The sequence below is a fragment of the Pristiophorus japonicus genome, chromosome 18, assembly GCF_044704955.1.
Source record: "Pristiophorus japonicus isolate sPriJap1 chromosome 18, sPriJap1.hap1, whole genome shotgun sequence".
Classification (NCBI taxonomy): domain Eukaryota; kingdom Metazoa; phylum Chordata; class Chondrichthyes; family Pristiophoridae; genus Pristiophorus; species Pristiophorus japonicus.
The window spans coordinates 110,686,640-110,705,168 of NC_091994.1; the positions used below are offsets into that span (position 1 = coordinate 110,686,640).

At 41.3% G+C, this 18,529-nt stretch overlaps 1 protein-coding gene across 3 annotated transcripts in view; it reads left to right on the forward strand.

Annotated features, from left to right (window-relative positions):
* Positions 1 to 18,529, forward strand: part of pex14 (peroxisomal biogenesis factor 14) — a 256,878-nt gene that overhangs the window by 167,071 nt on the left and 71,278 nt on the right. For all 3 annotated transcript variants that reach the window (XM_070860576.1, XM_070860575.1, XM_070860574.1), the window contains exon 4: positions 3,582 to 3,704. In XM_070860576.1, the coding sequence (XP_070716677.1) occupies positions 3,582 to 3,704 (123 nt within the window). The remainder of the gene's footprint in view (positions 1 to 3,581; positions 3,705 to 18,529) is intronic.

Sequence of the window (18,529 nt, forward strand, 5' to 3'; positions counted from 1 at the left end):
AGTGCCGTGGAATCTTTTACGTCCACCTGAAAGAGCAGATGGGGCCTCGGTTTATCGTGTCATCCGAAAGACGGCACCTCCGACAGTGCAGCCAGCACTGCACTGGAGTGTCAGCCTAGATTTTTGTGCTCAAATTCCTGGAGTGGGACTTGGACCCACAGCCTTCTGACTTAGCAGCGAGCATGCTGCCCACTGAGCCACAGCTTGAAATGTTTAAACTAGAGTATTCAGATCTCTGCTGGTTTGCTGATCCTTGTTTTGAAACTACAAAAAAGTACATACTTAGTACCTAAAATTAGCAAGAATACAATGAAAGATGAATTATGTCATATAAATAAAAACAGAAGATGCTGGAAATACTCCACATCTGTGGAGAGAGAAAAACGAGAGTTAACGTTTCAGGTCGATGACCTTTCGTCAGAACTAGAAAAAGTCATCGCGTCATCATTGTCGCAGGAGTTAAACAATTTACTTAATTGAAATTTCAGCATCTGATTGTATGAATTTCATACAAACTACAGAATTAATAAAACCAGTGTTAAAATATCTCATTTTTGTAATAAGTGCTGGAAACATTTGCGGGTTATTACTGGGTAATGAAGTTGTATGGATACGTTTTCATCTGGTATTAATAAACAATCCGATTTGTATTAATGCATAAAAAGTAGTAATTTAAAATGAATATACTTAAAACTATTTGGAACTTGAACATTTACATTTTTGACAAAGTGACATTTATTTCTGTGGGAAAATATATATGGGAGGGGGGGGGGTTTAAAACTACCATCTGGGATTTTCAGCTAATCTTAATTCTTGCTTTCTGATCTCTTCTTTTCCTGTACAGTTTCCCCCTGGGTTTACATTTTGTCATATAAGAGTGTTATATTGGGCTTCTATTTTGATAACTTTGTGCTAAATAAGATATGGATAAATTATAATTCAATATATTCTTTCAAATCCTACTATGCATAGTTATATTGTAATGTGAATCCTGTTATTTCCCAGTAATCGGTTGGATTATCAGTCTCTACATTCCTAATGGTTATGCCACAATTGTCGTTCCTTCAGTGTGGATGTTCATCTCGGATCATGGGGCACGTTAACTGTTTGTGTCTGCCACAGTATCTATCAATGAGAAACTTGAACCGAGGGAGGGAAGGGAAGAAATTGCTCCATTCTGCAAATTACATAAAATAAAAACCTATTGCTTTTAAAGGCTGTGATACTATCTCAGGGTTCTGAGAAATGTTTGATTTCTGAAAATAATTAGGATGTGTTATTATTGTTCTCGTGTATAGTTCCATGCCGTATATAGAATATAAATTCTTATCACAGCTGTTGTGGTTTCTGCACTCATTGATGAGATTGCAGGCCTCTAATCACTCCCAGGTATCTATTATTTCTGTTAAAGGATTTGAGAACATTCTGATTTATTCCAATAATCTTATATTCATTTTAATTCTGTACTTTATTTATGCAAATTGCCAGCTGAGGTTGAGATGAGATACGTGAAATACAATGTGCTCTGCTTATATTAATGCTGTGCTGACTGAGGCCACTCAGTCTCTCAAACTCTGAGTGCTGGGCCCCCAATCTTATCTCGGAGGCGGTGAGAGGGTGGGGAGGGGGGCAATTTTGAGACCAGGAGACTGAGAAGAACAGGTTTTCCTCCAGTCCTGCTGAATTTAACGTCAGGTCATGATTACCATTTTTGTCTCCATTTCCCAGGCTGACTGTCAGGCGGGTAGACCTTCAGCACCCAGCCTAGGCCAGGGAACAGAGAGGAAGGAGGGATCGGAAAGGTTGGGGGGGTGCGGAGATCGGGGTCCAGAGCAGAGGGAAGATTGGAGGTTGGAGGAAGATCAGGGTCCGGAGCGAGGGGGAGATCGGAGGCCGAGGGGTGGGAATAACAGAAGGATTCCAGGGTCAAGATTGGATGGGTCGGGAAAGAAATCGAATGGCTTGGGGCGGGGTGATGGTTGGGTGGGGGGACGGGTGTGGAAATTGGAAGGGTTGGAGAGTTCGGAAGGGTCGTGGGGGGGGTGGGGAGGTGGAGATAGGCAGGGTCAGGGATGGAGAGATCGAATGGATGGTGGGGGAGAGGGGGTGGAGGTCGGAAGGGTTGGGTGAGGGGAGGCGGGAGTTCAGAAGGGTCGGGGGTGGGGGGGAGATCGGAAAGGTCGGGGTGGATTGGAGTGGGGGGGGATCGAATAGGCCATGGGTAGAGTGGGAGGAGGGGGAGATCGGAAGGATCATGGGGCGGGGGGTGGAGATCGGAGGGTCATGGGGGGGTGGGTGGGAGATGGAAGGTTCATGGGCTGGGGGGGGAGGGGCGGTGAAGATCGGAAAGGACATGAAGTGGCGAGGTCAGGAGGGAGGAGATCAGCAGGGTCGAGGGTGTTAGATTGCGGGTGGTGGGTGAAGCAGCTAAATTGAATCCAGCAGTCCTCGCCCCCCTTCAGCTGCCGAGGTGCCTGAGTCCAACTATGGTTAAATTTAAAATGGGGGTGAATTCTGAGGCACACCACCCGATTATAATATGTAAATTACCTGCCCTCCTCCCGTGAGCAGGCCGGATGCCTGACCCGTCTGATCTCCCCCTTCCCCCTCGGTTCCCTCTGATCTCCCCACCCCCGGCCTCCGATCTGCTCCTGCTTTGGACCCCGAACTTCCCCCAACTCCGCCCCCCGCCCCCCATCACCACTGCCATTAAAACCTGGTGGGCAGGTTGGGGTCAGGACTTTTACATCCTACCTGACCCGACCCCACTCATTTTGGGGGTCAAAATTCCCCCTCTAGTGTCTGCTGCCGTTCGTGTGGGCTTGCCATTTGGGAATGTGATTTGGGCTTGTTATTTGGGTGGGGTATTTTAATGTTGGGGTTGGGGAGGGATCTATTTGATTTCCTGCTGCTTGTACCCATTTATCTCAAGAAATGAAATGCTTCAGCTAATTTAAAAATGATAGGTACCAGGTATGGAACAAGTTAGGTGAAATATCAAAATGAATATTTAATGATTAAACTTGTTTTGGTTTTTGAATACTCAAAAGTGGTTGGATTTTCAAAACATTGAGAACTTCACTCTTTATTTGAATACTATAGTAATGAATATAATGTCATGTTTTACACTATTGTTTAAATCAAAGATTATGTTCATGCTTTATTCGTGTGGGTCCTGCATCACTCAATCATTTGCTGCATTGGCCGACAAAATGATAAGTTAGAACATCCTGTCATGAGAAATGCTTGATTTCTTTTTTTAAATCAGTGATTATTTGCCTAGTTTTTTGAGAGTAATTCTGCGCCTGCACGCACAGGACTGCGCCCCCGACGCCTACGCATGCGCACCACCGTCCTCTTGCGTATGCGCAGGCTCCTCGAACCCAACACCAGAAGTTGGGTGTGTATTGTGAGCTGGAGCTCTGCCGCGTGTGTCTAGCGCGTGCAAATAAGCGCGTCCAAAAATAATTGGGCCAATTTTTTTTTATGGCAATTAATAGTTCTGTGTGCAATATCAGTTTTTGCCTTAAAATAGTGAATCTGTGTAAGGTTAAGATTTTCTTTTACATTTTTCTCCGTAGGTCTAACTGATGAAGAAGTTGAGATAGCTCTACAGCAGTCGGGCACTGCCACTGATGAAGTACTTGCACCTGCCTCCCAACAACACTTGGTACAGCCCTCACACCTTGCTGTTGTGCCCTACAGTACGTATTCTCAGCTACATTGATGGATTTGATAAGTGGGACGTGTGATCGGTTTACTATTGTTACTATAGGATTTAGAGCACACTTGGAGTACTGTGTACAGTTCTGTTCGCCATATTATAATAATATAGAGACACTGGAGAGAGTGGAAAATAGATTTACAAGGACGATACCAGAAATGCAAGGTTATATCCATCAGGAAAGGATGAACAGCCTGGGAATCTTTTCTCTTGAAAAGAGAAAGCTGTGGGGTGACCTAATAGAGAGGTCTTTAAAATTTTGAAATTTTGATAAGAGTTGACACAGAGAGAATGTTTCCACTTGTGGGGAAAAGCAAAACTAGACTCCCATCAATATAAGATAGTCACCAAGAAATCCAATGGGGAATTCAGAAGAAACTTCTTTACCCAGAGGGAGTGGTGAAAATGTGAACTCGCTACCACATGTCCTGACCAATATTTAACCCTCAATCAGCATAACAAAAACAGATTATCTGGTCATTATCGCGTTGCTGTTTGTGGGAGCTTGCTGTGCGCAAGTTGGCTGCCGCGTTTCCCATATTGCAACAGTGACTACACTCCAAATGTACTTCATTGGCTCTGAGGCGCTATATAAATGCAAGTCTTTCACAGGGAGTAGTTGAGGCGAATAGTATAAATGAATTTAAGGGGCGGTTAGATAAGCATATGAGGAAGAAAGGAATACAGGATTATGCTGATAGAGTTAAATGAGAAAAGCTGGGAGGAGGCTCGAGTGGAGCATAAACAGCAGCATGGACTGGTTGGGCCGAATGGCCTGTGTCATAAGAACATAAGAATTAGGAGCAGGAGTTGTCCATTCGCCCCTTGAGCCTACTCCTACATTCAATGAGATCATGGCTGATCTTTTACCTCAACTCCACTTTCCTGCACTGTCCCCATATCCCTTGATTCCCTTAATATCCAAAAACCTATCGATCTCTGTCTTGAACATACTCAAAGACTGAGCATCAACAGCCCTCTGGGGTAGAGAATTCCAGAGATTCACCACCCTCTGAGTGAAGAAGTTTCTCCTCATCTTAGTCCTAAATGGCCGATCCCTTATTCTGAAACTATGCTCCCTAGTTCTAGATTCCCCCACGAGGAGAAACATTCTCTCTGCATCTACCCTGTCGAGCCCCCTCAGAATCTTCTACGTTTCAATAAGATCACCTCTCATTCTTCTAAACTCTAGAAAATATAGGCCAAGTCTACTCAATCTCTCATAGGACAATTCCCCCATCCCAGGGATCAGTCTGGTGAACCCTCGTTGCACTCCCTCAATGGTAGTATATCCTTCCTTAGGTAAGGAGACCAAAACTGTACACAATACTCCAGGTGCAGTCTCACCAGGGCCTGATATAAGGTAAGGTTTCTGTGTTTTATATCCTGTAATTTAAATGCGGTCCTGTTGTGGATTTACATATTGGAATCGAGAGTATATTACCATGTCTGATACCTTACAGACCGAGGGTTAGTGCTGATGGGTCAAGGACATTTCAGCCTTTCTGCACCAGACATTTAAGTTCTGAAACGATACTTAGTATTACGATTTAAGTCAGGGATTCCTGTAATACGGTGGAATTGCTCATGGTGAGTAGGAGGAAGCACTGTTTTATGTCTTTAAGTTGTATGACTAATTCTCTGCAAATAATCTGGAGCTATCCTCAATTTATTGGGCCAAAAATTGTGGCCCTCTCCGGGTGGGTACGATGTGCCAGTGCGATCTGTCAACATTTCTTTCAACAGTTCCAACGCACCCCCGGGAGAAGGGCCTTCGCGGGCAGAGATTTGAGCTATATGCCCAACTGCTGCCCAGCGAATGTCCTTAACACTTGCGCCTGGTAAAATCAAGCGTACGGCCTACTTTTACCAGTGTAAGAGTTTTAAAAGATTTAGAAAAATAAAATTTTATCAACAATTTTAATATTAAAAACCCTGTCCATTAAGGCAAGTTTATTTTTATCCCTATTAAAACATATTTTTTTTAAAATTCAAAAAAAATAAGTGTTTGTCTAAAACATTGAATTAAATTCAATTTCAATTAATTTTAAATATGTGAAATGTTTTTCTTATTTATTTTAAATGTTTGTGTTTGGGGGGTATCCCCCTTCACAGAAACAGTGATCTCCGTACAAACGGAACTTCCCATTACTGTGAATGGGGATACGCCATTTCCATTGGTCGGTCCGGCCCATGTGATCGCAGGCTGCACACACGTTCCGGGAGTCTACGTTCCTCCGGGACCACCAGGTATCTTCGTTAAAATAATTTGGTCGGAGGCATCCGCCCGCAATCTTTGGCCCATTATACTTTTGCCTGTATACTTCAGGTATTAAGTCATAGGCATTAAGAATGGCATGTTTACAACTTTGTGGTAAAGGTGTGCTACTTTGAGATGTGACAGACTGCAATTGGCACAAAACCTTAACAGTAAAAAGCTAAGGCAAATACTTAAGCTCTTCTTCTTATCCCGTCTTCCATTTTCTCTTGATTCTCTCCTCGTCCCTTCTCACTTTTGTATTTGCTTTTATTTCTATCTAATATACTCTATTCTAACTGTTCTATAATTTATTTTAATAAACTTTTATATGCTTATATTTTCCTGCTTTGCTCTATCTCCTGGATCATACTATCTGTTTTGAAGGTGGGCTGCACAAATTGAAAGTTGGCCTTGGATTGGATGAAATGCCTGTAGTTCAACCAAGCATATCCCAATTTGTAATGACATGGTTGTGCCTATGGTGCAAAACAGTAAGCACTAATCGATGAAGGAATTATCTTGTTGGCAGGCTGAATTAATTCATAGGATTATATTGGATATACAGCACAGAAACGGGCCATTCGGCCCAACCAGTCCCTGCCTGCATTTATGTTCCACTCGAGCCACTTCCTGTCTTTCCTGATCTATCAGCATGACCCTCTATTCCCTTCTTCCTCATATGCTTATTTAGCCTCTTAAATGCATCTGTACTGTTCGCCTCAACTACTCCCAGTTAATTCATGATTATTTGTGTAATAAAACCTTTATCAAAAATGCTCTAATAATGCCTTTTACTATCTGCTATATTCTGCTTTTAACAAGCACAGACACATAAGCTACTAAAAATTAGTTACACGGAAACCACTGTGACAGTTAAGTTTGTTTTGATGAGCCTCTTGTGAATCAGAGATGCTCTTTTGGCAACGTACAAAAAGTTATTTAACAGATGTTCCGCTGCCATGGAACAACAAAATGTTATTCAGAGGTTTGTGTTACTGCACCTGTTCTATAAAATCATATTGGGACTGAGCGCTGTACAAGACCAAATAGGACTGAAAAATGAAACGCTTTTCAGTTGCTCTGATTTAATCCTATCTGTCAAATGGTTTGGTCCACCACCTTCTATTAAAGCCCAAGTGCTTCACAGTTGTCTGTAATTTAATTTTTCAAATGTACAGTTAAGAACTAAAGAACTCTATTCGTACCACTCATAATGAAGTTACTAAACTTTGTACAGCTGTGGCCAGTTTTAGGAACATTAAGTTTGTGCACATCAATGTCAGAAGCATTTAATATTGGAGAAGTTGCTAAACACTGTAGGATTGCGCTGATAAAATCTACAATAAGCTGCAGTGTGTCTTTCCGATTACTTGCATAAATAGGCCATCTCGAATTCCAACGGTTTCAAATTGAGTTTTCATCTGCTCCTCAATCACCCACTTAGTAATGTAGCTAAGTGAGAAAAATGGCTGTAAACAATATTCTGTAATTATTGTTACCGTCATGTTTAAAGCATTCTCAGTGTAGCAATTTATTGATTTAGTATAGTCAAGCAAAATAAGGCTCCAGAACAGAGCAAAGTTTTGGGTAACAGTAAGTAGAGTGGGTCAGGAAGGGACAGAGAGAGTAATAAAGGTAATAGGGACTCAGTGACTAAGGTGACATCAGGGAAATATAGAAAAAAGTCAAAGCTAAAGGCATTATATCTAAATGTGCAAAGCATTTGCAACAAAATAGATGAATTAATAGCGCAGATAGAAATTAATTGGTTTGATCTAATAGCCATTACGGAGACGTGGTTGCAAAGTGACCAAGGTTGGGAACTAAATATTCCAGGATACTTAACTTTTAGAAGAGATAGGCAAGATGGAAAAGGAGGAGGAGTAGCCTGATAAAGGATGGGATAAAGACAGTAGAGAAAAAGGATGTTGGCTCCTAAAATCAAGATTGAATCAGTTTGGGTGGAGCTAAGAAACAGCAAGGGGCAAAAAACATTGGCGGGAATTGTTTATAGACCCCCCCCCCCCCCAAACAGTAGTTATAATGTGGGGCAGAATATATACCAGGAAATTAGAGGTGCATGTAACAAGGGTAATACAATGATCATGGGGGACTTTAATCTACATATAGACTGGGCAAACCAAATTTGCAGTAATAGTGTGGAGGATGAATTCATGGAATGTTTCCAAGATGGTTTTCTAGATCAATAAGTTGAGGAACCAACCAGAGAACATGCTATTCTAGATCTAGTATTGAGCAATGAGAAAGGGTTAATTAATAACCTTGTAGTGAAGAGGCAAATAGGGAAGAGTAACCATAATATGTTAGTTTGAAAGTAATTTAGTTAAATCTAAAACTAGGGTCTTCAATCTAAACAAAGCAAACTATGTAGGTATGAGGGCGAGTTGGCGCAGGTAGATTGGGAAACTACATTAAAAGGTATGATGGTAGACAAGCAATGGCTATCATTTAAAGAATTAATACATAATTTACAACAAACATTCATCCCTTTAAGGAACAAAAGTCCCACAGGAAGAGTGGTCCAACTGTGGCTAATAAGGGAAGTTAAAGATTGTGTTAGATCAAAGGGCTTATAATGTTGCCAAAAAGAGCAGTAAGTCTGAGGATTGGAAGGATTTTAGAATTCAGCAAAGGAGGACCAAGAAATTGATGAAGGGAAAATAGAATATGAAAGTAAACTAGTGAGAGACATAACAACAGACCGTAAAAACTTCTATAGGTAAAAAGGAAAAGATTAGCAAAAGTAAATGTGGATCCTCTACAGGCTGAGACAGGAGAAATTATAATGGGGAATAAGGAAATGGCAGAGAAATTAAACAAATACTTTGTGTCTGTCTTCACGGAAGAAGATGCAGAAATACTTCCCAGAAATAGTGGAGAATCAAGGGTCTAGCAAGAATGAGGAACTGAAAGAAATTAGTATTAGTAAAAAAAATAGTACTGGAGAAATTAATGGACTGGAAGCCGATAAATCCCCTGGACCTGATGGTCTACATCCCAGGGTTTTAGAAGAGGTGGCTGTAGAGATAGTGGGTGCATTGGTTGTCATCTTCCAAAATTCCATAGACCCTAGAACAATTCCCGCGGATTGGAAGGTAGCAAATGCAACCCCGCTATTTAAGAAAGGAGGAAGAGAGAAAACAAGGAACTACAGACCAGTTAGCCTGACATCAGTTGTAGGGAAAATGCTAGAATCTATTATTAAGGACGTGGTTACAGGGCACTTCGAAAATAATAATAGGATTGGGCAGAGTCAACATAGATTTATGAAAGGGAAATCATGTTTGACAAATCTGTTAAGAGTTTTTTGAGGTTGTAACTAGCAGAATAGATAAGGTGGAACCAGTGAACGTGGTGTAATTGGATTTTCTGAAGGCATTCGATAAGGTGCCACACAAGAGGTGCTTAAACAAAGTTAAGGCTCATGGGGGTAATATACTAGCATGGATTGAGGATTGGTTAACGGACAGAAAACAGAGTCATTTTCAGGTTGGCAAGCTGTAACATGTCCTCGGAGATTTGCCTCCAGTATATTCGTGCTAATAATATACTTCCTTATTCGTATGTGAAGGCTGTACGAATGAGGAAGAATAGTTATGTACTCTAGATGGACTCCTGGAGTAAAGTTCAACTGCATTCAAAGATTCTTCCTGGGTAACTCCTCTTTCTGACTTGTTTGGCTTGAAGTACTTTCTTTAATGTCTATGCTTTTGAAGTTTGCATACTATATTTCATGTTTAATCGCACATTGTGGTTTAATCACAATTTGATCTCATTTGCACTGAAGTTGGGCTGGAATATTTTGATGCTCTCAATTATCCCTTTTCATTGCCTCTATAGACAAAGAACTGAGGATCTGCTCAGAAAGCCAAATGTGCATTATGAAAATATAAACAACAGTATCCCAAAGAGATTGTTCCCCGATGGAATTCCTGTTTATATGTTGACTTGCATTAAAAGAGTGAACAAGACTCTAGTTAAGTAATCAACCTTTTTATAATCCATATTTTGGCACTACCCTGAGATGAATTCATTCTTTGAATATCTGGTTGATCTGATCAGTTGAAACACTAAAATTAGTATATAGATTGCCAACCATTGCTACTCATTTGAAGTGTATTTATAAACTATCTTTTCTTTTGGCATACATTCCTAATTTATAGCACGTTTGCTATAGTTGATCTTGTATGTTAATGGTGAATGGGACACTAGAGAGTTATCTCTACACTGTTCACAATCGAGGCCTTAAATAGTTTTCAAAGACAAAAATACTGTCCGAATGCTATTTTGTGTTTGGGCACGTTATGCTCTTTGGAGTTGGAAAGATTCAATAAATTCCAGCCATTTGAGGCTGTTGTGTGGTACAGTATAAGGATCACCTATTCTTCAGTGAAAAGGACATTTTTTAATACATGCCTTAAATTTACTTTTCGCTAATTTAAATGCCCTCTTGTTCTATTTTGAATTGATATTCTAGATGTGCCTTATCTATACCTTTTAAAACATTATTTATCTCTAAGGTCCTCCCAACCTTCTGTCAAGGCTATATTCCTTGAGCTTCTGTAATTTTTGTTCATACCTTATCCCTTTTACACTTGGAATTGTTCTTGTGCTTTCCTTCTCCTATGCATGGAGAACTTGTGCAGCATGCCAACAAAAACCCCAAACTGTGCTCTGGGCAGGGACTAGCCATTGGATTATACAAACATAGAAATTTACAGCGCAGAAGGAGGCCATTTCTGCCCATCGTGTCTGCGCCAGCCCTCGGTCAGCAGCCCTGAACGTTACATATAAACCTATGAACAATGGCGGAAAGGTAACTAGCACCCAGCCCAACCAGTCCGCCCCACGCAACTGCGACACCCCTTACACTAAAACATTCTACATTCCACCCCAACCAGAATCATAAGACATAAGGCATTAGCATAAAAAAAAGAACATAACATTAGAAATAGGAGTTGGCTATTTGGCCCGTCGTGCCTGCTCCGCTGTTCAATAAGATCATGGCTGATCTAAACCTTGGAAGACTTGCACTCTGCTATTCTAACTACACATACCAACAATGTATGGGCTTTTTTAACTGTATGGCCAGAATATCTAGATATTGGCAGTAATATATTTATGACCTCTCCCAGGTCCCTTTCTGAATCTCACTGTGCTAATTCCATTCATTGTGTACTTCTGCCACACATTTTTCCCCTCTCTGTGTATTACTTTACATTCATTATTGAGTCTCATTAGCTATTTGTCTGACCATTTGCATAACCTAAAAGCTTCTACAAATGATTAACTGTATTCTCCGCTCTACTGCTCTTTCTATTTTAGTGTCTTCTACAAATTTGACAAGCTTAAAATTGATTTTGGCATCAATTGTTTATGTAGATTAGAAGCAAAGGGGATCTATCCAGGCACTCTCGTACTCTACTGCCCCCCACCCCTCCCTCCATCCACTTTTCAACTCTCTGCTACTCTATTCCCTATTTTAAACCCATTTAGTTTACCTGGCCTGATTGATGGTTGCATGGTCTGGGAATGCAGCATAATGCTGTTACCTGAATGACTTTCCAATCTGTAAGGGCATCCACATTTTGTTTTCCTCAGATCAGAATTTGCAAGTGACTATACCTCAAAAGTAAATCAGTAGCTGTGAAGCAGCTTGGGGCGCCTCAAAGATCTTCAAACCCAACTAATTAGTTTTAGAAATGCTCTCCCTATTTCTTTTTAGATAAATGCAGCAGCCAATTTTGCATTTAGCAAGCTGATGAGATGAACAACTAGTTTAATCTGCTTTTTTTGGTCGTGATAATTGAGGGAAGCATCTTGGCCAACGCTCTCTACACAACTTCAAATAGAACCACGGGATCTTTTACGTTCACTTGAACTTGGTTTAATGTCTCATCTGAATTATGGCACCTCTGAGTGAAGTTGCAGCCTAGATTATGTACTCAAGTCGGGTAGGGGCTTGAACCCACAACGTTGTGTCTCTAATGCAAGAGTGCTGCTAATTGAGCAAACTGACATTAGAATATGAATATTAATTTGCGGATTTGTAGAAATGAACTGATCTAGCCCAGGCATACTATGTTATTCCAATTAGAACATGCTTGAGCTATAATACCTGTGCATCTTTATCGCAATTATTCTCATTTTAGTTGGTCAAAATATTTTTGTTGAAGATGCCGAACTGTTTCTAACTCAACTTATCAAATGACCAACTATTTCAGCAGAAATCTACTAATTTGGCTTATTATCTAGAATTACTAACTGATTATCATCCTTCCAACCACACCTCTGACAGAAAATAGCATGTTTTACTCTCTATGCAACTATGTTTATTCAAGTTTTACATTTTTATTGCTGAATATCTTTTAACAGCTGTGCAAAAGTGACTTTGCTATTATTAGTTTTATAGTGAGTTAGCAAATTGTTCTTTGGAGCATTTGAATCCAGCCCAAACTAACCTGGCAGCTAGATAGAAACATATTTTAATTCTTAACCCAGTTTAGTGGCTGTGGTTCGCAGCACACAATTTTCCACCAATTTGACCCAGGTTAGTAATCTCATTCAGAGAATGCATGAGCTGGTATGGGAAATGTTTGATACCCATTTATATTACAGAACTGCTTTCATTGTTGCCAGATCTGCGCCACTTATTCTATGGGCAGATGTGTCACCAGGCATCGACCCATCAGCAGACTAAAATGGTGTACCTGACCTTGGGGCCAATGTTTCTATTTGCCACCAGAAGTGCACAGTGCTTGGAGACACAAGCCTCTAGTGTGTTGGTATGTTTACTTGACATAGAGTTGCTGTCGGAGATAAAAGTAAATGACTTTAGAGTTAGGATGTGATGTTGTGGCGATTGATAAACTAGTGAGATTTGCTTTAGTTCAAAATTGTGATTGCAGTCTACAATTCCTTCCCTACATCACTTTAAGCAGCTAAATGTTTCAGGTCACCTCAATTGAATAGTTTTATGTTTAGTAAAATTGGGCCTGTGTGCAGTTTTGTAACAAAAAAAATGACTTGCATGTGAAATAGATGCAACTCAAGTTTTCCAAATTTGTAAAAATAGTTTTATTTGGGAAGTCTTTCAAATTGACTTTTAAGAGTGCAGTTTGAGAGTTTTCTGTGTACAGAGTGATCTGAACTATGGCAAGCAGGTCTGTGTTTGATTAAAACTGTGGTTCATAAGATTGTAGCCGCAATATGTTGGGTGGATTACTGAGATTTTTATTTAAAGAAAGGAAAAATGAGGGGGAAAAAATCCTACTTTTGTCAGCCCACCTCATCAGTCAAAGCAGGCAACCTGCTCTCGAGCATTTACTGATGCTACTCTGTAGTTGGCAACTAGGAGGTGTACAAGAGCGATTTAGAGTGAGCCAGACACAGCAAGATCAATACTTCATCGTGTTCGGAACGGACCTGATGCAAACACACGTCCTACTTTGCCACGTTGCTTTAATCAGGGCTTTTACATGACTGTTACTGAAAAGTGTAAATGTCAAACAGGTTGTGATGTTGCAGGGCTTTATAATTTTACTGCCTACTCAACAATGAGATGCTCCAGACAGGAGGTGAATGAGCCCCTTACTTTTTATCACTAGTTTTTTTTGGCGAGAGCCACTTTGCTCCCAGAGCTGGGGAAATGCTATAAAGGATGCTTCCTTGTGATTAATCCAAAAAAGCAAGACTTTGCACGAATTGGAAATAAAATTGATGAATAGATCTTGGATTATCTGTAGCTGTAATTTATTACACAAGATATTATTTTCTGGCATGTGATTATTTACTAGCTGTCGTGCCTGGCTTGTCGATACAAGTTTTTTTTTTACCTAAAGCATAAGAGTCCTAAATCAAATTCCACAAGAAAGTGCTGGTTGCAAGATATTTGTCTTTGAGAACCAGTTTAGCAGCTTTTTAAAATTAGTATAAGTTAGGAATATTCGTAAACAGACTGGTTATAACAATTTCTCAAGTCATTTCCACGGGATGTGTATCCTGCTGGCCATGCCAACCAATTTGATTACGTGGATATAAATGACCAACTAATTTGCTTTAAATTTTGCAGAATATGTTGTTGCAGCTTTTTTTGCCTCCTCCCAGCCCCTGAAGTGAGCTGCTCCTGTCCAGCCTCAGGTTCACTGAGATTTCCCGTCCTGAGCCACTCGCATGGAATGGGGCAGGCCCAGTGTTGGCAGTAGGGTCAGGAAAGTTAGGCTGTAGCCGCAGGTCTCTCGGGTCCAGGACCTTCTCGCTTCTGATGGCGGACGATAGCCGGGAGGTTCCCATTGGAGTGGATAATCTTCGGGGGGTCGGGGGGGGGGTGGGTGCGGGGAAGAGAAAGAATGTTTCTATAGATGAAGTCCTTACTACTAGGGGAATCAAGGGGTATGGTGAGAAAGCAGGAATGGGGTACTGAAGTTGCATGTTCAGCCATGAACTCATTGAATGGCGATGCAGGCTAGAAGGGCCGAATGGCCTACTCCTGCACCTATTTTCTATGTTTTCTATGTTTCTAAGGCAGCCCGTCTGCAATTCTTTGGCAGGGGCCTGGGGCTATCCGTAGCATCTTGTTCTGTAGGTGGCCTTGCCTTGGGTCGCTCAGCAAGTGAGTGATCTGGGACATAAAGCGGGATGCCAGGCTTGTCTCTTGCCACCTACCTAACCTGCCTCTGATTGGTTTATACCTACTGCAGCTTCAAGCTAAAGTCCGCCCCTTCCTCCCCGGCAGAGTCCTGCAAATCGCAGGCACAGAGACTAAATGACCTGGGCATCTCTCCTCCCCTTTTGTCCTGACCTTTGTCCTCAAGGGCAAAGGTCAGGAAAATGTACTTACTTGAACTTTCCAATTGGACTGTCTATTGGACAAGGCCAAATATTAGTGCCATATACAGATGCAATTCTCCTCCCTTTCCTTCAAAACTTTTGTCTGTTTGCTATCCCAACCAGGCTCTTTTGGAGAGAAGCATTTAATGAAGATAAGATGGTTGTGTGGGAAGCTATGGCCAAGTTTCCCTTCTGCCCCCACAATTCAAATGAAGAGAAAAGTTACGAAGAAGGTTGAGGATAAGTCTGATGGGGCACAAAATGCCTCCAACACAGGCTAAAGAGGGGCCGCAAATTAACTTTACAGAATGGGGCAGAGGAAGAAATAAAATCCATCCATCATCCGGTAAAAACACAGAAGTATGTGTAGGATACTTTTAATTTTCCTACTCTGGTTATCAATCATAAAATGCTAAGTTGTGAAATAGTATTTCATATTGACGACTGTGCTACTTGTTTTGGATCACAATTGTAAAAGACCCTGGGCTAGAACCTGCACTTTATTTGCATGCTTAATGCCCATTTTACCGTTGAAATGACGTATAACACCCATATATCGCCCATTTAGCCACAAAATGGAAACTGACGGGCATTTTTAGGAAACTTATCGCCGAATGTTACTTTGCCCATGTGCTTAACGCCGGGGAAAAATAATACCGCCCGCCCACTTTTTTGGGGTGGAATCATCAGAATGGGCGAAATCAACACCCATAATATCGCCCAGCGTTAATTTCCACACTGATTTAACGGCGAGATTCAATATTAACACCCGCCCACTTTTTTTTTGTCGTGAAGAGCATATTTACCAAAACTAACGCTCAGCAGATTGCCCTGCGTCAATTTCACCATATCGCCCACAATATCGCTCGCCCAAAAAACCGCCCACAAAAAAGTGGAACTGTTCTGAACGAACGCCAGCGGTGTGGCTGCCATTTTTTAAATCCCACTCTTACATGAGGAGCTGATATTTGAACGATTTGCCTGAAAGAACGTTGATGTGAGTGACAACACTGAGACACTGCTGTGTGTGTGCAGCTCAGACATCAATGGTGCCCATCACCTTGGTGCCAGTTAAAGTTTACGTTGATTGATAAGTTGTATTTAACCCTTTCATGTTAAGGAATCACCAGTGTGTAACGGTGCAGCTATCTGAGACAATGCGCAACAAGGTTATGTTCAATAACAAAAATTTTATACCAACATTGGTCTGAAATCATGTATCACAGGCAATAACACCCAACCCCCACGCACATCTCACTTTTTCCACAGTTGACGTAAATCACATGTTCAACATGTCCAGCAACACAGAATACAAAGGCAAAGCAGGAGCATGGTCCCCAGCCCCCATACATTGTAACAAATTGCATGCACCCAGATGGAGATATAACACAGCCATCACCTGCGGACATGCACCTCACTTTCGTTCCCTACTCCCCTCCTTCTCCCCACCTCTACCCCTTCCCCTCCTCGCTCCACGGTGCCTGGCTGAGGAGCTCCTCAGGTGGTGCCTCATTGCGGGGGCTGGAGGCGGTGGTTGCACGGGTACGGGAGCGGAGGATGCCGAGGGGGCAACATTCTCTGATGCAGAAGCAGGATCTTGATCAATTGCTAGGGATGGCCACACTTTACATCAGAAGGTCAAAAAAATGTAACGCTACCACCCATTTTATATCACTCGCAGTAACGCCCATTTTCAAAAGTGGAAACTAGGTGCTCTGAGAGAGGGCAAGAAGCCGGCGATCTGAAAACCCTTTTTTAACGCCACACCGGAAATATCGCCCAAACCACAAAAGTGCAGGTTCTAGCTCCTTGTCATTTATGGTGAGACAAGTGGATCAGAATACCAATGTCAGTGTTCTCTCTCAGGCCAACATCCCCAGCATCGAGGCACTGACCATGCTCAATCAGCTCCGATGGACAGGCCACATTGTCCACATGCCTGATACAAGACTCGCAAAACAAACACTCTATTCAGAGTTCCGTCATGGCAAGCGAGTCCTAGGGGGGCAGAGAAAATGCTTCAAGGACACCCTCAAAGCCTCCTTGAAAAATTGTAACATCCCCACTGACTCTTGGGAATCCCTGGCCCAAGACTGCTCAAAGTGGAGGAGAAGCATTTGAGAAGGCGTTGAACACCTCGAGTCTCTTCATCGGGAGAATACGGACAACCCAAGACCCCCACCCACCCGTCCCTCCAACCACCGTCTGCCCCACCTGTGACAGAGACTGTAGGTCCCACATTGGACTCATCAGTCACCTGAGAACTGGTGTTAGTGTGGAAGCAAGTCATCCTCAACTCCGAGGGACTGCCTCAGAAGAAGAAGAAGAAGAAGAATGGCTTTTATGAATGAAAGCTTAGACCACTAAAGAGTTTTCTATTTAATTATTTAGACCAGTTTTCAAAATCTTCTGTAATAGTTTATCAATTGATCATTTGATAATCAATGAATTAACTGATTTAATGAACAGAACTGCAGTCTTATAGCAGAAGTGGTAAAACTATTGGGCTCCCATTTAGAGTTGTTTTTTGAAAAAAGAAGCCTCCATTCACATTCAAACTTCTGCCTAGCCAGATGAATCAGTAGCAACAGAAGATCGTGTTAAAGAAATCAGCCAAGTGATCTATCTGGCCTTATAGATCATGTCTTCTGTCAAATGTACTGATGAGGCTGTGAAGAAGCGCAGACTGTCCCAACATCTAAGTAGAGAGAGAGGGTCAGGCTTGGAGGCAGAAAAAAAGAATATAAAACGGTGATAAAATCTCAGCCGAGACTGAAATGTGTTGATTGGTGTGATGGACTGACCAGTACAGAAAGGATGCAAAGTTTGTGCATTTTATTGTTTGGATTGTGACCTGTGGTAGATTAATATCAAGCAGACATTTTCAATAGCAGTTCTATATAGCTTCAGTAACCGAACGATTGATACGGACTGAAAACAACCTCGATGAGCAGTGGATGCACACTAAATTAGGAATTTGTACCAATTCTACGATTTAATGCATCTTAAAATTGGATGAATCACTAGCGATGTGTAGAACATTTGCTCCAAAATTAGTTCAATTCGAATAGCCCTATGGATTGAGAAATCTAAATTTAGGCTATTAAACTTTGACCATAAAAAAATGACCATGGAATATCTGTTTGCAACTACTTTGGAGCATGTAGTATTTTTGCTTTTTTGTTTATCTGACTTTATAACTTGGAATTTTCAGAGTCTCAGTGCAGGCTCTTTATGATTATGAATATTTATGATTTTTCTCTTGTAAGCTGCAGGTTCTAATCAAGAAAGTAGTTATATTATGATAATCATAAAACATAATTAACGTAATAGCCCACTCTTGGAGGATGCTTGCGGTGCTGTGTTAACCCCTGGAGAAGTTTCTATTGGAATAAAACACATACAGGGGGGTTAAAATTCTCCAGTTGATCATAGAATGTTGCAAATAAAGAAACGCTGTGTTAGTTCACCCTTTTCTCTAATTTGCTTTGTGTTGCTAATTAGAAAACCTACAGAAAATAATTTTGGCAGTTATAGAGTAGAAGCCTCTTAACAAAACACCTCCCATGGTGAGCATACCACTCTATCCAGTTATTCTTATTAAAGAAGGTCTATTAAAAGTATATGTGCCAGTTTTGATTGGCAGTAATGCATCCTGGAACTGTCCGAGATTTGAAGTCATTATTCTCTCGGTA